General features: G+C 34.2%; 2 protein-coding genes and 1 pseudogene across 5 annotated transcripts; 2 read left to right on the top strand and 1 right to left on the bottom strand.

The window, feature by feature from the left end:
* Window positions 1–3,532: 3,532 nt before the first annotated feature.
* LOC125586997 lies at window positions 3,533–4,617 on the top strand (annotated as a pseudogene).
* A 3,185-nt stretch (window positions 4,618–7,802) lies between these two features.
* Window positions 7,803–11,345, top strand: LOC125586998 (uncharacterized protein At1g66480-like). 4 transcript variants are annotated; one of them, XR_007323557.1, is made up of 3 exons: window positions 7,803–8,155; window positions 8,261–10,191; window positions 10,373–11,345. XR_007323557.1 is itself a non-coding variant. In XM_048757060.1 (2 exons), the coding sequence occupies exons 1-2, from the start codon at window positions 7,929–7,931 to the stop codon at window positions 8,640–8,642; spliced, it is 609 nt and encodes a 202-aa protein (XP_048613017.1). In that variant the 5' UTR covers window positions 7,803–7,928; the 3' UTR covers window positions 8,643–11,345. The 4 variants fall into 4 exon arrangements, 1 of the variants encoding a protein (XP_048613017.1); XR_007323555.1 differs by having other exon boundaries at window positions 10,318–11,345; XR_007323556.1 differs by having other exon boundaries at window positions 8,261–11,020; window positions 11,103–11,345.
* A 3,999-nt stretch (window positions 11,346–15,344) lies between these two features.
* On the bottom strand, window positions 15,345–21,688 carry LOC106394984 (putative 1-phosphatidylinositol-3-phosphate 5-kinase FAB1C). The gene is made up of 9 exons (XM_013835526.3): window positions 20,605–21,688; window positions 19,812–20,525; window positions 19,579–19,732; window positions 18,092–19,371; window positions 17,889–18,015; window positions 17,642–17,806; window positions 16,295–17,557; window positions 15,945–16,211; window positions 15,345–15,852 (listed from the first exon to the last, which is right to left on the bottom strand). The coding sequence occupies exons 1-9, from the start codon at window positions 20,991–20,993 to the stop codon at window positions 15,598–15,600; spliced, it is 4,614 nt and encodes a 1,537-aa protein (XP_013690980.2). The 5' UTR covers window positions 20,994–21,688; the 3' UTR covers window positions 15,345–15,597.
* Window positions 21,689–21,952: the final 264 nt, after the last annotated feature.

Genomic DNA, 21,952 nt, shown 5'->3' with positions numbered 1-21,952 from the left:
AAAATATTATTTATATATATTTATTTTATTTTGATTTTTAAATAGGAAATAAGTTATTTTATAATTAATTTTTCTTTTAGATTTTTATACATTTATTTTATTTTCAATATGAAAAATTATGTTTATTATTTATTTATTTTGTCTTATACATACAAACACATATACATCATATTCACACATACTCATGTACGATAGCAATATCAAAATATAAAACTATGTTAGCATCATAATATGTAATAAGGATAATTAAAAGTTGAGTTGTATCAAGAAATTAAAAGAAAAGACTGAGGTAATACTCTTCATGTATATAATATTGTGTTTTGTAAAAATAATATGTAGAAGCTTAAACCTAAATATAGATGTGAAATATTTGTAGCTATTTTTGGTGATACTTTTTTAACATACAAAATTATCTATTAAAAAAAGAAAGTTAGTTACTTATAAGAAAATAATAAGAGTACTTTAAATTTTTCTTTTAATTAGGCTTTTAAAAAATTAATATTATTTATTTAAAAGTTATTTTTATTCATTTGTTTACTAAATTATTTTCTTGTACATGTAGGATTTTACAATTAGTTTTTGTTTAACATTTTTTCTTAAAAGTTAATATTTATCTTTTATAATTCTCTATCTTTAGTATCTCTTAAAACAAACATTATAATAAATAATAATAATAAGACTATTTAATAGTATTTATAATTAATTTTTAAGAAAAAATAGTTTTTTTATTTTAGTATATATATTTTTGATCATGAGAAAGTTTAACACATATCACATTTTCAAATATATAACTAACATTGTCACAATCATGTAAATTAGCAACTTTGAAGAACCAAGCTTTTTATAAAAATATTAACAATAATAATAATAATAATAATAAGACTATTAAATAATATTTATAATTATTTTTTAAGAAAAATCATAATAATAATAATAAGACTATTTTAAGAGGGAAATTACATGTTTACACTTTCATGGTACCACTTTTCAATTTTACCACCACTAATGAGACATTTTCAAAAATATCTTATTCATTAAGTGACAAAAGACTCTTATGCTCTTGTTATTTATATATATAATAAATTATTATTTAAATAAAAAATAAATAATAAAAAAAAATAAAAAAAAATAAAAAAAAATAAAATATTTTTATGTTTTTGAATTATACTTTTTCAAATTCGAACTTTTTTATAAAAAAAAATTTTTTGAATTTTTATTTTATTTTTTTTAATTTTCTTTTTGAAAAACGAAAATTATGTTTGAAACTATTTTTAAAAATTTTTTATATATTTTTTAAGTATTTATATATTTATTAGAATCATAAATTTTACATTCCAGAAACCCTACCCCACCCCTCAACTCTAAACCCTAAGTCTAAATTAGTTAATCCTAAGGGTATAATTGTATTTTACCCTTCATTAAAACTGAGGGTAAAAGTGGTTAGTGTAAACATGAAAAGTGGTACTATGAATGTGGTATTTGTGGCAATTTTCCTAAATAATATTTATAATTATTTTTAAAGAAAAATCATTTTCATTATTTTAGTATATATATTTTGATTATGAGATAGTTTAACACATATCAAATTTTTAAATATATAACTCACATGTGTCACAATCATGTTAAGTTGCAATTTTGAAGAACCAAACTCAATATAATATTTTATAATTATATTTTCATTAAAATTTTAGAAAAGGAAAATTATATTAAATAAATTGTTTTCAAATAAGTTTTTAGGATTTTGGAAAAAGAAAATTTCTACTTAATATTTTTTAAAAAAATTTACTATTAAATAATTTTAAAAAGTAGTTTTTATCAAAATTTGTTTTATTATCTTATTATATATATATATATATATATATTTAATTATTATATATTTAAACACATGTTACAATATTATAAGGAAAATTGTTATCAAATAGTCTTTTGCAATTATCTTTTGATTAGGATTTTAAAAAAGGAAAACTACCATTAAATAATATTTTAATTAATTTTAATAAAATTAATTTTTGTTAATATCTTAATCTATATATTTTTAATTATGATATATATTAACACATGTCACATTCTTAAAATATATAATTGTCATGTGTCGCCATCATATTAATTAAAATTTTTGAAGAACCAAACTTTTAGAAAAGAAAAATTCTATTAAATAAATGGCTTTCATTTTTTTTTTAGGATTTTGTAAAAAGAAAATTTCTAAAATAATTTCTTCTAAATATTAAAAAAATTACTATTAAATACTTTTTAAAAGTAGTTTTTATCGAAATTTGTTTTGTTTTTATTATCTTATTATATATATATTTAATCATTATATATTTCAACACATGTCACAATATTATAAGGAAAATATTATAAAATAGTGTTTTGCAATGATCTTTTGATTAGGATTTTAAAAAAGGTAAATTACTATTAAATAATATTTTAAACTATTAAATAATATTTTAATTACTTTTTAGTAAAATTCGTTTTTGTTAATATTTTAGTGTATATATTTTTAATTATGAGATAGATTAACACATGTCGCAATCTTAAAATATATAATTGTCATGTGTCGCGATCATGTTAATTAGCAACTTTGAAGAACCAAGCTTTATATAATAAGATTCTATATGCCTATATACAAAATATATTAATTTATTCAAATCGTTATCTTCAATCTAAAATCTCTATAAATTAATAATGTTGAAACTTTAGAACTTTATTAATTTATAAAGATATTAATTTACAAAAAAAAATCTTATTTAGATTTCTTATTTTAAAATATATTTATTCTAAAATAAGAATTTGATTTTAGTGATAGATATTAATTGTTTTTTTTTGAAATTTGACATTTATATTAATTTTATTATATTATTTGGTGTATATAATATATATTGCATAAAATTTAAATATGGTTTTAGATATAATATTACTAAATCTCATCAAATATATATAACATGATAAAAAAATATAAAGATAATTCCATTGTGAATATAAAACAAACAATATAATAATAGGTTCTTACTTATGTAAAATATGTATACATAAAAATTATTAATTTATAATTTTTGTGGGACCATATATTTACATAGAATTTTAAAAAAATTATTATCTTATTATTTTATCGATTTATGTCAAATTTTGAACCGGCCAAAGTTGGAACCGACAAAATTTATTAATTTGTAGAAATTATTAATTTATCGAGTATTAATTTATAGAGATTCTACTGTATATTTGATAAATCCTATAGGCTATCTGGTCGGCCCCACGAAGAACACACTTAGTGCTGCAGAATGGACTATCTCGAAAGCGTACCACATTGCATGATCCGAGTTTGAGTACCTTCCGACTATTGTCAAGGGGTGAACCGATCATCGGTTACAATCTAAACCACTTGGACCGAAGTCCAAATCTAGACTAATCAAGTAGTGATAATTTAGTTCTCAAGAAGAATCAAACCTGAATTGATGTGGGTACACTTACCCAAGAAATTACTATTAAGCTACCACCACTTAATTAGTTTCTATATATATATATATATATATATATATATATCAATTGCTTAACCTCACAATGAATCAACCTAAAAATAGAACCAAACCAACCAATCTCCTTATTAGAAGAAGCATGAACATAGTCTGTGTTCGCGCTCTCTATCCGCCCTCCAGTAACTATTTTCTATCAATAATATAGTTTTTCAAAAGTAAATCGTGTGTTTTGCTTTTCATATGAATTATACATATAGGTACATGTGCATTTTTGAGTTTGCAACGAGATATCGTTTTAATCTGTGAAATTTAATCCCTAATCAATGTTTTAGGGTTGCTACATCGTGCCGAGAGATGTAGAGTGGGAGGGAGAAACTACGAAAAACCTGAACTCAAGCAAAGCAACTTCTCAAAAGACGAAGACGATCTCATCCTTAGGCTTCATGCACTTCTTGGCAATAGGTTCTAATTTCGTTGCTTTTCTTCTTCTTAATTCCATTTCAAATCTTATACTATATAAAAAAAAATACCAGATATGAAAGTTTCGTTGTAACAAGATTTTGATGGTAAGTTTTCAGATGGTCATTGATAGCGGGAAGGTTACCTGGACGAACCGATACTGAAATAAGGATCCATTGGAAACTTACTTAAAGAGGAAACTCATGAAAATGGGAATAGACCCAACCAACCATCGTCTCTACCATCACGCAAACTACATTTCAAGACAATACCTCAATTCCTCTCATAAGAAACTTGAAACAGATATCATTAGTGATCAATCTTCTTCGGTATCCGAATCATGTGATATGAGAATGTTACCCGTTTCAAGTACCAATTGCTATGATAGTGCTAGTAGTAGTGCTGGACATAGTCGTTTGCCTGACCTCAACATCAGTCTCATCCCCGCGGAGACGGTGGTTTCTCGGCCAGTTTGTGGCCTTCAAGAATCTAACAGCAATGGTTCAACGCGTCAAGAAACGCTTCTTCTTTTCCAGTGAAATCGGATATTTTATTGCTACATAAAAATGAAAAATGGTGTATTTATCTGTACTATTTTGCTAGATATTTTTTTTTTTGTAATTTTACTAGATAAAAATACTCAATTGAGAGGATAATAAATGATGTTCAAAATTTTCAACCCGAATTGGACCGACAGATTTTTATTAGACACCCACGTTGAACAAACGTTTCTCTTAATTAAATGTCACGGTTAAAAACCGACGATAACTTAGAAGATGTACTTTCTTTGACAATAAGTACTCACTTGAAATGAAAAATATTTCCATCTCCCTTCAAATTACACTTTGCTCTTTTATGAAAAAAAAACAATTCAAGACTCGCTTAGTAGAAAGGAATGTATCAGTACTAAAATTGAGTGTCTTTGTATTTTTTTTTTTTTCCTTCTCAGAACGCTAATATATATATAGTCATGGACTTGATTAACTAACTATTTCTTGAACCAAAAAGGTAGTTTTTTGTTTTTCATTTTGATCACTCCAAATATTTTGATCATAAACTAACGCTAAAGTACTAATTAAAGGTAGCAATTCAACATACTTCATGTCTTGAGATTGATATCTCTAAATCAAGTTAAATATCAGCGCATCAATGCTAGCTAGTACTACAAGCACGGTAATGTGATTTAGTGGGACTAATTCTTAGGGTGTTTTGTCTAAGCATCTTTTTTTTGAACACTTTTTTTGAACACTATTGAACTAAGCCTCTTAAATGTTTAAAAGTTGAGAAAGCAGTTACCAAGAGGAACTATATACATAGCGTTTACCTATAGTGTTGTTGAATCGAAACCTCAATAATTATATTCACTCTTCATTGACAGACATACGAGAGGTCTTACATACAAACTTTACTCCTACTCCAAACACGCTCTCAAAGTCTCATCTCTCAGTGGTGCACTAAGCACTACTTTGAGAAGCGATGTGGTTACACTTACATGAACGGTAGGACCAAATACTGTTTAGGCAACCTTCTGACATTAGACGATGTTGAAACGCAGGAGAAAGCTATCACTTGCGTTCTTACCCTTTCCATACTCAAAGCAACAAAGAACGTCTGATCATGCTTGTAGGAGCAGTCACATCTATAGTGCGCAAGTTCCTCAGATCTGAAACCATGGAAGCGAAAGAAATCACAGTAGCTACACTCTTTAGCCTTTCGCTAGCTGATGAGAACAAGATCATAATAGGTGCATCAGGTGCAGTTGTTAAGATTCAAGTAGCTATACTCTCTATAAATCTCAACTTGGAACCGATACAATCACTCGATTACAATCTCACTATAACACTCAAGAACAATCGATATCAATACGATATCGATTACTTCAGCTCTTCCTCTGATAAGTGTAAACGAGGCCTGAACTGTTGTCGAGGCCCTTGTTGTTCCTTTGTATCAGGAAGCTGCTTCTGCGGTACTGTAGCTGCTTTAAAGGGTGTGTACGTATATGACCTTTGTTGCTTATTAGCTCCTGTCTTTACTGCACTTAAAGCTTGGCACAGCAGACTGTCTTCCATCTTGACTACTGCCGCTTTATGCGCTGTCAACCCCTTTGGTTCCTTCAACTTAATTATCTCCTTCATTTCCTTCTTGAGGCCTTTATAAAAGATGTTTACCAAGTTCTTCTCATCAATACCCGTAACCTGAGCTCTCAGCTCTTCAAATTCACTGATGTAGTCTTGAACTGATCCCGTCTGAGTGATGCTACAGAGCCGCTTCCCTGGTTCATCGTCAATCGAAACCGCAAATCTGGCTAGCATCCTTTCTTTGAAGTCAGACCAGTCTATGAACCGCTGCTCTGTGAACTCGCCTTCAAACCAATTCAGAACTTTCCCTTCGAGACTCAGTGAAATCAACTCCAACTTCTGCTCTTCTGTGTACTGACCTACACGAAAATATCGTTCCACTCGAAATATCCAGCCATACGGCCTCGATCCATCAAACACAGGTAGTTCTATTTTCCTCAGCAAATTTTCTCGATTCTCTAGTACCACTCCCAGTCCCCGATAACCTAGCAGGTTGTTCTCCGGTTGTACCATAGGGTTAGGATGTTGTACCTGAGCTTCGATATCGATATGCGAAGAGGAGGCGATCGATTTGCTGTTAGGCTTCTCCTTGGTCTGATTCGATTCGATCCTCTCCACTGCTTCGGAAAGCTTGAACATATGCTTCTCCATCATATCGAACCGTTTCTCCCACAACTCCATTCGCTGAAACGACTCGTCGATCTTCTTCTCCATCTCGTTTCCTGATGACACCAACAGTTTACAGCCATCGCTGAAAACTTTGAGCTCCCTGTGGATCTCTTCAATCGATTGCTCCATCTCGGCGACCTTCACCTCCGATGCCGATGCCTGAGCCATCGCGATGTTCGATCCGATCACAAGCGCACCAGTTGTTAAGATTCAAGTAGCTATACTCTCTATAAATCTCAACTTGGAACCGATACAATCACTCGATAACAATCTCACTATAACACTCAAGAACAATCGATATCAACACGATATCAATTACTTCTCATACGAATCCTCTCTCGAGAATCGCCTCAAGACCTCAGTCTCCAATGTCTAGTTTGATCACAATACAAATGATAAGATTCACAGAATCTAACAACAATTACATATAAAGACTACTATCGTGTAACTGCCAAAGACTCTAATAGCTGCAGAGTCTTTCCCTTCTTCTTATCCGTTCAACCATTAGAAGTTCCCGCCTCATCTCCCTGACGTGGCACTTCTCCCGCTTCACACACTCTCTTGCCTTGCTTCTTCCTCGAGTAGTACACTTGCATAGGTGTATCAGCAGCACCGGGCAAAGTGCATCTGCTAGAACTTCTCCGCAAGGATTACTCTATAAATAGCTCTTAACAAATAAAAAAAGTTTCGAAAATAACTTACTAATTTAATTTCGTTGGCTGTTTCTTTTTTTGATTAATTGTTAATACAAATACTTGTGTTAATTCAATATTTTTCATATGATTAACGAGGACTTTGGTTAAGCTTCACGGTTCATTTCATATAAATTACAACATTTCCAGATTAATCGGAGTGATTCACGCAAGAGTCATTTTCCAGGAAACATCACATATTTTTTCAATATCCATCTTGCACATATAGTCCAAGTGAAGAACATTACATTCTTTCGATTTTCAATATAATTATTTGATTTTTATATATAAACTTCGTTTTTGGGTTGTTATAGGTTTAAGATCGATAGTGAAATGCGACTTAACTTTGTCTTCTCGTTATTATTTAATTATTGAAGATTTGGCACTTTGTTGACCTAAAAAATGTTCAGTATCATCAACAACCAACCATAAATCCAAAATCTATAATCATCTGATCTATAACACATCACCCACCTTTAGATGCATGAGCTCTTAATAGATACCAAAAACTCTATTGTGGTACATTTGTAGTAAACGTACAAACACATTATTCTGTAATGGGTAATATCTTGGGAAGCAAGAAAACTGTGAAAATCATGAAGATCAATGGCAAGAGTTTCAAGCTGAAAACTCCGGTGAAAGCTGGTACGGTTGTTAAAGATTTTCCAGGTCACGTTCTCTTCGAATCTGAATCCGTGAAGCGTTTCGGTATCAGAGCAAAGCCTTTGGATCCTAAACAATACTTGCAATCCAAAAGGATTTATTTCATGGTTGAACTTCCCAGGTAATCCCTTTTACAGTTTAGGTTTTGGAAGTAATATTTGGGGGTCTATACTTAGTTATATATATTAACTCTTAAAACGTCAATTTTTCACTTTGCTATGTCCAGTACCGGCTCTGATCGAAACCCACGTGGCAGAAGATGGAAAGAGAGAACCCCGAGAAGGGTTCGGTTGGGAATCAGGATGGGTGCCAAGGAGAGGCTTGAGAATCTGAAGCTTTCGCGTAGATCATCGTCTGATCTCTCGGTAATAAAGGAGGTTGCTGAAGAAGAGAAAGAAGTGGTGACTAGTGTGAAGTTGAAGTTACCAAAGTGGAAAGTGGAGAAACTGTGGAAAGAGAGTGAGAGTGTCTCTGATTTCTACAACAAGATCACAGCACTTTGTCTCCTCAACGTTTCAAGTGGTTTGTTTCATCAGAGACAACATTTGCTTCGTAATGGAGGAAGAAGCGTTCAGATTGGAGACAAAGAAGCTGTTAATTATTTTTAAGTTGTGTTGTATTCTTGTTGAAGACCAAAAGAGAAACAAACACTGATCCCTTTCTCAAGCCACGTTTCTTGCATCTTTTAATCACGAAAACTGCAACTAGGAAACAGATGTGCTCCAACTTGTGTAACACAACTTTTAGTATGTTCTTAAAATGAACAATTTATTCTTTATTAGAACTTAGAGTTTTCCAAGAAAATATATATTTAGTTAGCTTAGTTTAATGCTAACCACTAGTATGAGAAGCCAGATATTTGGAGTTTGCAGTTGGCATAGTAGCTTCCTTTCATTTTCTGCATAATTAGATGGCTTCTTTTGTGTTATATATATATAGTCTAAAGAAATATTTTCGCTTAAATTTGAGGCGGATTGAACAGATTTCTGAAGATGCTCTGCCTCATTTCTAAGTAGGATTCAGATTTTTTTTCTTTGCAATTTCAGTGATCATCCCATTTTAGTGTTGCTGATCATACTTTGGGACTAGTTATTAAACTTTTTTTTGATATATTTATTATTTTTTAAGAAATATATAGTAATTCTATAATGAGTTGGAATCCACTCTAATAGATTGAGTAAAAATAAGATATTTTATTTCTTCCACTAAACATAGAGGAAAAAAATAAAGATCTGTAATTTAGAAAAAGAAAAAATGTAGGTTAGAATAATTTACTTTTAAATAATATTACAAAAATAAATATAAAGATGAGTCAGAATGTTCTAAATGCAAAATGTTATTTTTTAAAGCAAAAATGTACAACCATAATGATATATAGATTTTCCATGTGTATAATCTAGCGGTAGGAGATACCTATTCTATCCACCAAACTTAATTTAACATTAAAATTAGTTCACACAAAATTAGTTTAATGTAGATGATCGGAGCAAGTATCTATCTATATATATAAAGGGGAGTTTTCTCTCACCTCAGTCATCCACATCATTATTCAGCATGGGGCTTTTTCTGCCACGTGGCAGTACTTTATAAACTTGCGAAAGCTGCTTCACGTTGTTTAATAATTTGGGCTACGTGTTTTTTATGATCAAATCAGTGGACTTTTGATTATTGTCCAAAACGGCCCAAATTATTTAGGGTTGTTCAATTTTAGCGGACGGAGTTGGAGAGTCAGCCGTCGTGGTTCTTCACATCTCACCGACGACGAACGGCGATCGTCTTTGTAACGGCACTTGGAAACATTAATCCAAGCATTAACTTTTCTGCGCCACTCCTCCCACTCTCTTGAATTAAATTGGCCATAGCATTCTCTAAAGTAATCCCCTGAAGCTTCAACTATAAATGGCTTTGTTGCTTGGGATAAACAGTGGCGAGTTCATCTGTTTTTCTTGCCGATTTAAAAGCTGGATGCTATTCAAACACCGCCGAGGTCCCTCTCCTCAGATTAAAAGAGGCAAGAAATGTTAAGAAAGGTGGTCTCCATAAAGAGAATGTGACTCCGGCTAGCCACCACCGTGTTTTGTTAGCTCTTTCTACTCAACCTTTTGATAGTCCGCTCTTATTATATGTTTCTAAAACAGTCAAACTGTCAACGAGAAGGTACCTATTCTTATTCCTAATTTTTTGTTTTTGGATTTAACGTTAAACTAAGTCGTCACTAACCATAATTTATTTACTCTGTTTTTTTTTTCAGTTGATTTTGTTTTTTTTGAATATTTTTTTCAGTTGATTTTGATTCATGTTCAATAGCTTAATACTTTCAAAAATCTATTGAGGGAAGGAGTGATGTATGGGCTTCGTGGTGTTGATGCCGCTGGAAGCACGTTTCACTGACCACACGAGCTTTGTTGAGGTCACGGAACAAGTGACCATCCCAGCAGAGAAGTTTCGTTTTCAAAAGTATGATCAACTCATGGCTTTGGCTAACACCAACGTAGATTTGTCCGGTTTGTATAACAATTTTGAACTCATACTTTAACCGTATAGTAGTATCAGCACTGTTTTCAATAATGAAAATCATTCCATTCATCATGTGATGATAACAATCTAATTAGACAGGTACAAAACCAATCAACTGATCTATCTTAAGTTGTTTAGTATTTTGTTAGTTTGATTAAGTGAGTCCACTGATAAACCAAACACAACTATGCGAAGCTCATAGTGTGTGTTTAATAAAATTGATTAAGAAATCAGATCGCAGTCAGTTGATTGGATTGCAGGAAATACATCTCTTTCTCTCTGCAAAGCAAAACTGGGTTAGATCCAGCGACTATAGCTTCCTTGTGCTTACTGATAAGTTCAAAGTTCACTCATTTATGAGACTAAACCTGTGATTCAATTTCATATAATGGAAATATTCTAGAACAAACTTAGGATGAATTGGATGACTTCAATGCTTGGTTAGATATCTCTCCACTCTAAATCAAATGTATGTGAAAGTATATTTTTTTCTTTTCTTATCTTATTGATGTAAGAGATGGTAAAGAGTGTCCTTTTTCTCTGTTGTGCAGAAGAAAATCTGCAACTCTGGAGATGTAAATGAATGTAAATCGATGGAAGCTAAAATCAGAAAACAAAAACTTGATTTTGTGAAGCCTGCTCTAGGGCTTAGCTTATTATACGTTTTGTGTTCTGTAAATATTATATAATTTTGGGGATCTCGGATGTTTTGTGGTTGTAATTCATGCCATCATTGAGAAGAGAAAAGTACACTCATATGGTTATCATATGGTTATTGATTTTGTGCTGACTAATAGATTCCCGGTTAAAGGTGTAATCAGATTTATCAGGACGCCATGATGTGTATCGTTCCATAGGTACCTGCACGGCCTGAACTGCAGTTTTTTGGAGTTAATGGTTCGTGACCCTCCAGTTTATTAGGTTTCAGATTGTCCCCCGGTGACCAGGAGATATTTGATATAAGAAGCTATATCAGGCAATTTCATTGAGTTTTTTTTTCTTGAATTATATAGTTGGATGTGTAACTGATGATTTTTGCAACTGTTTGTATAATTCAAGACTAGATCATGATGTAGCATTTTGAAATAATGCCAATTGTAAATAGTTGTTAATCAATGTTTGAGATTTTTTCCATACATATGCTGCCATGAAGCTTTCTTAATATAAGAGAGAGGCGGAGGGACTGAAAAAAAAAACAGAGTAGAAAAGTTATGACCTTAGACATTTCATTAGATCTACGTATTGCAAAACAACTCTTTGATTTTCCATACACAATTTTTTGTGGATTTATACTATTTGGAGATGATCAATGATTTTGCCAGAATCTCGAGAAGCTTCTTGAATGTTTTCTCATATTGCTACTTGAATATGGCAATCACTTGAAAAGGTTATATATATGTGGAGCATCAATATCTATATATATAAAGAAATGTTCGCCTTTCTCCCGTGAAGCCACGTCATCAATTCGTGCGTTCTGGGAGTGACACGTGTCCCATTTCATATTTAAGGCCAAAATAAATGAATGCAATTAAGGGTAATCGAACCCAGCACCTCTAGCACTGGTAATTTCTCTTAGAACCACTAGGCTAAAGTCACTTTTTATAAATATGTGGCCGCGAAAATACTTATTATCGTGTCAGCTGGAAGCTCATGCTTCTTCTGCTTGTGGCCAGGGCCGACACTGAACTGACGTCAAGATGAAGATCGTGAAGTTAAAAACTTTGCTCCAAACAGTTTGCAATGTTTCCAACTTTTATAACTTGATGCATATAATATATATCAAAATTTGTTGTACACGCTTTTATTAGTTTTGCTTTTAAAAGAAGGTATTTACAGTTATAAATGTTTTGTGCCAGTGAAGTAATGGTTGAAAAATTTCTATACATATGTCATTTTAAAATAACACCCAACTTCTATATATATAGTCAATACATATATCCATGTTATATTCTAGACTAAATATTTTCTCTTTTAAAAATATAGAAAACAATTTTTTTAGTCTACAAGCAAATGTTGTAGAGCAAGTATGCATTATACAAAATAATATATATTTAAAATCCATACACAAAAACATAAAAGTTGTTATAGGCCTCTTTCTGACACATGCACACTCCACTATGAATAAAAATTAAAAAAAATAGTATTGTCATCAAACTTTATCACAAATCCACATTTGTATATCTATAATTATGAGTTGGACAATTAGTTAATTTGATACAATACCAAAGCAAGAATAATCGAAAAACAACTATACCACCGTATACTAATAAGTAAGACATAACAGATAACCAAATTCTTGAATCTTAAAACAAATTTCAACTCGAGCATTTAGTGAATATCAAATTAACTAATATCCCGCCCGTAGGGCGGGCCGACCCTAGTAATGATTAAAATTATAATCATCGCATGTACTAATGTCTAACACACGCATTGTTTTTCTTTAGTTTTCTACAACACTTATGAAATAAGTTTATGATCCTTCTCATTTGACGATTTAAAAGCCAACTACGACAGGAGAGATCTTAAGTTGCAACTAATTATGAAGTTCAACTCATTCATACTGTTTCAATCAATTTTGGTCTACAATAACAATGATTCTCTAAAAATTAAACAACGGCCAAAGCGTGAAACGGATAACAAAACTTAAACCTTTTTTTTTTCATTGACAAAACTTAAACCTAAAAACATCACAAGATGGTCTAACCCACCCAGGTAGGGTGAATGGGTGATAATTTACAAACGTCCACATGAAAATTACGTATAAAAAAAAACAACTTAAATCTAACGCGTCTTTATCCCAAAATTTAAAACGTAACTTGCACATAATTTTTAGCAAAAAATACCAAATAATTTCCAAAAAAAACGAGAATATAATTGTGGAAAATTAAAAAAAAAAACTACTACTTGATTAAATAAAATAATAATAAACAGAGTGGTTTAATCGTTTGATCTAAGATAACAACACATAAAATGCACTAACACTATTAAGTTCTGACCCGTTTCACTTATCTAATGGTTTAAGTTAATAGCCAAAACACTTAAAAACACATACACGTTACAAGTAATTACGGAAAATTAACTCAGTCAATAATCACTGACAAGAACACTACCATGCATAAGTTGAAACATTTAATACAATTGCAAATTCCACAAAAATATAAATTAGACCCTCCTGCTAGAATAAAAAAACTCATTATCAATACAAAATTCCAAGATGAACGGAGCTCACCCACTATCAACACTCGAAGAACTCCCTCAAGACATCCAAGGCGATATCATCTCAAGAGTTGCACAGTCATTAAGAACTACCGCACGTCATGTCATGCAATCATGCCCACTACTGGCCAAAGAAGCTAAAGACAACCGTATTTACAAGAATATATGACCATCAAACTATTATCCATCCATCCAGTTGCTTCTTTGACAAGGTATAACGATCTCATGTCAAAATTTTTTTTTTCAGCTGAAAACATAGAAGTTCATTATGATAAAGGCATTGAAGAATATTTTTTTAAAAACAATCCCAAGCCGGCCTCCATCATCTACAAACATCAGCAGACGTTTTGTACATAGATATGCAATTTACCTATACGGTCTAACAATGCTTTGCACGGGTGAGAAAAATGTTGATGAAACCTATATTAATAAAATTGGTTGGAAGCAAGACCATAAATTTGACGATCAGTGTTCGAATCGCTTTAAGAAATTATTACAATGACATTAAGAAATTAGTACATGGAGTTCGTGTTAAAAAACTCAAGTCTATTAGACAAAAAAAAAACTCAAGTGTTACTCAACCACTTTAAAAGCAACGAAAGCCACAATACTATGCCATCCGGACAACATCAACAAGAGGTACGAGAAATGCTATTTTTCAACCAAATGACTAAATTTGTATACTTTATTTTATTCATGGTCATTTTTTAACTTAACATTAAGCATCAGATCGTCGCAATTTTTGTATTTCAACAAGAACAAATATTTGTGAATTTATGATGGTCACAAATATTTAATTTCACTCTGTTATGTTCAATAATTGACTATTCCTTCTTATTCTCAACGATATTATATTACGTAAAGTGAATGTCCATACCAAAATAGTAATAAACTCAAGAGAAAAAACAAAACATATTCCATCAACAAAAATATTTACACGTCCATAAACACACACAAAACTCTTAAAATACAGTTACTAACGCAAATTAAGAAAATAAATTCCTCACATATATTTCAAATAAAACATTAAATCAGAAAACCAAACATAACAAATATTTAGCACAAATGTCAAACAACCACAAATGAATATTTAGCACAAATGTCAAACAACCACAAATATTTCATTATTCAATTAATTTTACTAAATAATAAAAATTTATAAACATTTACATTATCTAATTTTTTTATTAAATAATTATTTAGATTTATTTTAATTTATTTTTTAAATATTGTATACATGACATCTAAACCAGCAATATTAGCTGGCGCACCCATGTCAACACAATTACAAAATACAAAATAAAATAATACACTACTATCAGTAACCACTATTAAATAGATCCAAAAACACATTATCAACTCATTAAAAAACACAATATACGAACCCGGCGCGTAGCGCCGGAATACCGCTAGTAAATATATAAAACACAATTCAGCCGAGAGATGCTGAGCTTGTTATCGTCTCACATGTATTACACATCCTTATCTCTGTAACATTACCATTGATGTGTTTGTCATCTAATATCAAAACTCTGAAAATATGAGACCAATTACAGAGAAAAAAGATAAAAGAAAAATGGCAAATCATTAGTATTTTTTTCTTTCAAGTTGTGTGGCATAAGTTTAGCCGATAAATACAATATACAATTCTCCATACTCAGAGAAGCCAACACTCGCACACACCAAACACAAACAAATAAAAGATCAAATCAATCAGTCAGGTCCCAACCTGTATATGTTGTATCAGTCTGTTAAACCAATTCCCCTTCTTTTTTTTTTATTGTAGAATAACAAAAGAATGATGAAAAATGATTCACTCTTTCACTTTAATCAAGAGGTCCACTGCTCAGGAACAGTGAGAAAGTAAGTGGTCATGGCCTTTCTAAACCTTTTCTTGTACTGTTTTGGTGACACTATTGTTGGAGAGGCGTTTTTGGGTCCACCCAAAATGCCTGAAGCTTTAACCCAAGTCTCAAGGTGCTTGTCCCATGTGTACTGTCTCATGAAGTCAATAATCCCAAGAACCAGCTCTTTACGCTCTTCATCAAACCCAACCAGCAATGAATAGTCCATTACATCCACAGACTAATGCAAACAAAAACAAGAAAATGGATTTAATCAAAACATTATAAGAAACCATGACTTTGTGTTTGGTAAGTAGTGTAATAATCACTTACAGCTAAGAAGTTTGTGTCATTCCATATAGCTCTTTCTAGGCTTCTCTTGGCCTTGCTCCCTAGGAATATAGGTTCTGTCCGAAGTGTCTCTAGCAGGTTCATGTCTAGCAAAACTTTGTCTTTTCCAGATGTGTTTGGATTGTACCGTGACCGTGCAGATCCCTTGAGGTCATAGATCCTAGAGATCTTTCTGTTGTAGAAGAGATTCTCCATCACCATCAAATCCATTTTTGTTTCTTTACCACCTTTAGAGTGTTTAATTGAGACCTGCACACACCATAGATAGCATTGAATCTAAAGTACTCCACTTCAAAACCAAAAGCTTTGTCCCAAAAGTACTGAGAACTAACCTGGTAGATACCGAGGATCTTAGCAAGACAAGTAGGGCTCCCGGAGCTGAGAGACTCCTTCATGTACTTGAAGTACTCAGGTGCAAAATCCTCAAAAGAATCCAGCTCTGTCTTGACAACTTGTTTTATGATGAACCTCTCGTCTAATGACTTGGCAAAGTAAACATTACTCTTCCCTCCCTGCGCAGACCATCTCTGACACCGGCTCAAGGACCTCACAAAGTCCACTTCGCTTGGACAGCAAGTCTTCCTCAGAGTGTCAAACTGTGTTGCGAAGTAACACGTCACAGAGAACTTCACTTTACCTTCAGAGGAAGAGGAAGAGCGGTCGCTGAAAGAGATAGTCAGATGAGGAGACTTCTTATCATCTTGAGAAGATCCATACACTGCATGGTGAATGTAATCAACATCCATAGCCCCTAGAGAACGCCAAGTAGAGAATGTAGAAGAAGGTTCAGAATCTCTGTTACTCCTAGGGATGCCTCTCTTAACAACCCACTCTTTATACTCCTTTGAGTTAAGAGCATAAGAGACAACACTAGCGGGATCATCATCGTACACAGGGATCACTATATCGTTTAAGCCGCGTTGAGGGATCAGCATCCGAGCCCCATCAGCCATCTGAGAAGCTGAGGAGATGTATGTAGGCGCTGAACCAACGATAAGATCCAGCTTCTGTACTTCTAGTGGCAACATTTGTGAGTAAGTCCTCATCACGTTAGAGAGAGGGTCCCTCACCATGTTCCTGTACTCGCCAGAAGCGTGGAAAGATCTGAGTGTGTTGAGATACAAAGAAGATGGTGGCAAACCTTTTTGGATCCTTTCTTGAAACCGTATAGCTGAATCAAAAGACTGCACCCGGATTGGTCTGGCGAGTCTCTTGAGGGGAGACTTAGCATCTGCCTCACTATGAAACGAGCCTAACCATGCTGAATCTATCCTCTCGGACAGGGAGGAGCCAGGGGAGAGGAGCTTGTCCGGATATTTATTGTCATCATTAGCTTCTCCATCAGAATGGGCGTTTCCTTCCCTCTCATCTGAACCTTCCTGTGGTCTCTGGTCACTCTTTGGAGGCTCATGAATCTCCAGACTCCTAGAAGCATTGGTATCACTAGCTTTCTTGAGTTGAGTGTTCAACAAGAAAATTTGATGATCCCAAGCGTGTGAACCAATCATGAGTGCCCTCCTCAGTCTATTCAGCTCAAGAATGTCCAAACTCCCATGACTTTGCAGATTCTCCACAAAAACAGGCTGCAACGCATCCTGTTCAGGGTGAGGAAGGTTCTATCAAAGACAAACTCAACAAGGTTTCAGAAGCAAAAGCAATGTTTAAGACAAGGAACTCACATTGTATTCATCTTTCTCCTTCACTAGTTGATCTTTTAAACCCGTTATGCGGCTCTGCAGATCAGAGGCTTCAGAATGTTCAGGTTCTAGTAAACTACTCTTCTCTTCCATGCGGTTGAGCATACCAGATATCTCAGCATACATAGTCCTCATCTTACTCATAAGCTGTAGAATGCACAAACACAAAGTATATGAGCATTAACCAAACATGAAGCAAAGGGTTTAGATGTTTCTTCTTGAAACCAACCTCAGCTGCCTCTGTCCGTATCCACTCAGGCTGAGGATGGCTGTTAAACTCAAGCATTGATGGAGGAAGGAAGACAGTAAGTATATTGATAGGAGAGTATCTAAAAAAAGCAACCATGTTCCCAAATCTGCACAACAATAAAAACATAATCAGTATTGTAATAACTATAGAGAATGAGATTATGTTATAGAGAGTTTTTTTACCCATAGAATCTAAGGCAGTCTCTCTGAAGTGAATGGCCACAGGATGCAACACGGTTCGCAGTTGCATGATTAGAGAAGCTAAGCTCTAAAAACTTCCCAAAAGACAGTCCCCATGCAGCATCAGACATAACTACTCTACGAGTAGCAGGTGGGACACCATCTACATGTGCACATCTTAAGCAGCGATGCCACATCCATATCTTCCCATCTTGTTCACCAGGAAGCTTCATGGATGAGTGACGTCTCACATTTATAGTAAGGTTCCCATTCTGGTGAGAGTAGCAGAGGACATGAGCATCAACCACCTCCTTACACGTTCTACAACTTGATGTCTGATCGAAGAGATCATCTTTCAGATATTTTCCGAGAGGTTTATCAAAGGATCCATAGAACTTGATCCTCAAGAGTCTTGACCGTTCACATACTGATTCTTTTAAAACACACCGGCTTGAAAAAGAGACTAAAATGCTCTGATGAGAGTCTGCAGCAGAGAAATATTCACTGGAAACATCTTCTTCATCATGTCCCTCATGTTGTGGCAGGTTCTCCTCTTCACCTCTGACCTCTTGAGTAGGTGTTTCAGGGATGTCTCCAACATACATGGCATCAGATTGCTCAGTGTCAACTTCACATGATGGGAATATCAGACTTGGATCAAAATCCTCACAAACCTCATGCTCTTGCATCAATGTTGTGTCTTCATGATCTTTCTCTGAAGGAGAATGAGTCACTAGAGAAATGCCATCATCAACTATTCTCCTTTCAGAAGCTGACCTAACCATCCCCGGTTGCTTAAGCCTTATCTTAGGCAGAGAAGCACCTTCATCGGCAAGGAATGAAGTCTCCAATGACAAGTGGTAAGCTGCAAACACAGCGTACTGAATAACATGCTTAACCTTCTTCAGCTCTTCGCGGCAACTTCCCTTAAGCACAACGGTGCAACCTAGGCGCTTAGGACACCCTTCAAAGTACATCAATGTCCTTGAAGGCTTCCTGTTGGACTGAGTCCCAGCTTCATGTTGCTCCAACACTTTCTCTGTCCGGAAAAGTTCACAGTGTCCCAACCTAGCAGTGGAGATACTATCTACAGAAGGGCATACAACAGCACCGGTGCAACGCGCTATTTGGTCAAGCAATGACCTCTTCACATTGAGCACCAATGAAATATCCTTCTCTAGAAGATACTGCTGAGCATATGAAGATACACTCTTCTCTACTAGGAGAACATTAGGATGAAGTGAATCTATTCTTGCTATAATCGCCTTGAGATGATCATTCTCCTGTCCAACCACACACACAAAAATTATTAAGATGAGTTCAGTGTCATGAATCAAAGATTATAAGGAAGAGCAGGGCCGGTCCTGGAAAAAGCCCAATGAAACATTCGCCAATGCCCCCAAATATTTTGAAGAAAATTATTGAAATCTTTACTAAATCGGCTACAGCTCCCCAAAATCTCAAGGCCGGCAGAGTAGGAAAAGACTAACCTGTTGGAGAAGAGTGTTGAAGGAAGCTAACTGGCCAGCAACTCTCTGATACTCAAGAGAGCCAGCTAAAAGAAGCACCCTCGGATGTTTGTACTGTGATGTCATCCTCTTGTGTGTTATGTTCTTGCTACACACTATTCCCCGGACAAGGATGCTGCAGAAAAACAAAGGTGTGTTCAGTAAGAAGAAGAACATCAGTAAATGAAAAGAGTTTCTATAGAGAAAAACTATACCTTTCATTTTGATTCCCTGATGCTACACATTTGATCTTGACATAGTTCCCTGGATCCATACTACCTCCTTCACGAGTATCAGGCTTCACGAAATTCGCAGCCTGCCATGCCAAAGCAGTGACAATATCAAGCCAGTTACCAGCACTGCCATCATCATCATCACAAGGAGCAAGCTCCTCTCCACGTAATAACTCTGCAACAAGAGCTCTGAAATGGTCATGCACCACCGTTCTAAGAGGCTCATTACTGTTCTCTCCAAGCTTCTCTCTAGAGAAGCTGCTACTCAATGAAAACTCGGCAGCAGAGTCCCCAACATCATCGTCATCATCATCATCATCATACGCAAAGTAGTTACTCTCAGCATCATCATTCTCATCTTCAGGAGGTGGAGGGTACCAGATGCGGCCGTTGTTCTCAAAATCCAACGGTTGTTGCAACGTATCTACCTCCTCTTCTGGTTCCATGCCCCCCTGAACTGGCTTGGCTCTAGGGCTAAGGTCTTTGGCGTGCTGTACAAAGCGCCCAAGAGGACTAAAATTGTTCCTTAATGGACTGTCATGAGGACTGGACCCAGCAGAAGATTTACAACTAAAATGCTCATGCCTAGCACTAACACTACCTGACTCTATATCTGAACTGTCCTGATAGTATTCACTAGAAGGGCTTAGAAACTGCTTATTACCACAGCTTCTACTTCCTTCTTCTTCCTCTCCCCTGCAAAACACACACAACATAATAAGACACAACAAACTCCAAAGATGTGTTGTAATAAAAGGTCAACAACCACTTTTACCTGCTAGGATAGCAACGAATAGAAGCAATGTTCCTGCAATCTAGGAAAGATGGAGGATCAGGGCTATCACGAGGGTGAACCTTATCATATCCTTTTTCTCTCAACTCAAGAACCTCACCATCACATTCTCTGCAAAGCTTCTTGTAATCTTCTTGTCTATCGGATTCAGAGTAGCAGCTCTTGCACCATAAACGGCCACAGCTGAGGCAATAGTAACCGCCGTGGTGGAGGTTGGCTCCTCCACAGTCATTGCACATTTTGGAGACAATAGGCATGGTTTCAAAGTGTTGAGAAGAAGAGTAGCACAAAGAAGAATCGCTTGGATCAGAAGTTATCCAAGACCTAACCTTAACAATCAGATCTAGGAGTGAACCATCAGGTATTCCCATAAACAAATCAAAATATTCTTTCTTACGAGAAAAAAAAAACCTCCTCTCTTTCTCTGATATTCTCTCCTCAGATTTTAATGAAGAAAATAAAAGGAATTAAAACTCTTTGAAAACTCTTTAAAAAAAATCTCCCACAACAAAAAATGGTGGGTAGAATTGGATGAGAAACAGATTCTTTATTTGTTTTTTTTTTGGCAAGCAAGAGCAAACCCTAGATCAAGAACCCTCTATTAAGTAATTATGGACCAAGAAACAGATCTGATACCAAGAAGAAGAAGATTCTTGACTTTCTCTTTGATCACAGAGAGAGAGAGAGAGAAAAAAAAACAAGAAAGAGTGAAACTGAAGGAAGAAGAAGATTAAAGATTGGGCAAGATGAGAATCAAAAGGAGGAAGAGGAGAAGTACAGAGAAGGTTCCTTTTCTACAGAACTGAGCTCGCATCTCGAGAACTCTTGAGAGAGAGATTGATTTTTGTTCTTCTTCTCCACTAACAACAACATCAAAACACTAGTTCTTTCTTGTTCTGCTTTTTTTTTTTTTTTTTTTTTTGCTATTAGAGAAGAATGATGATACAGAGTTATGGAAGATTTGTAGAGAGACGCGATTCCTTATACTGCTCCGCCATTAACTGTTCTCACCTTTTTCTCTCTCTTCTTTATTTTATTTTTAATTTATTTATCCTATTTTGTAATTCCAACTAGGGTTTATACCATTACTTAATTAAAATAACTGTGATCTGATTTGTACAGTTTGATTTTATTTAAATTAAATTATAAAATAAAAAACATGACAAAGACCTTAAACTGGTTTTTTCTTTTATTTGGACAAGACAGAGACTCCTCTGTCTTCAAGGTTCCGTTTTCAATTGGTCACCAACGGCGTTTTCGTTCTTTTTCTTTTTTCGTGAACTTTTAATATTTATAATAAACCTTTTTGGTGATCTTTGAATTCAATTAA

The sequence above is a fragment of the Brassica napus genome, chromosome A2, assembly GCF_020379485.1.
Source record: "Brassica napus cultivar Da-Ae chromosome A2, Da-Ae, whole genome shotgun sequence".
Lineage (NCBI taxonomy): Eukaryota > Viridiplantae > Streptophyta > Magnoliopsida > Brassicales > Brassicaceae > Brassica > Brassica napus.
The sequence above is the reverse complement of the archived record's forward strand: the minus strand, read 5'-3'. Positions and strand labels throughout refer to the sequence as shown.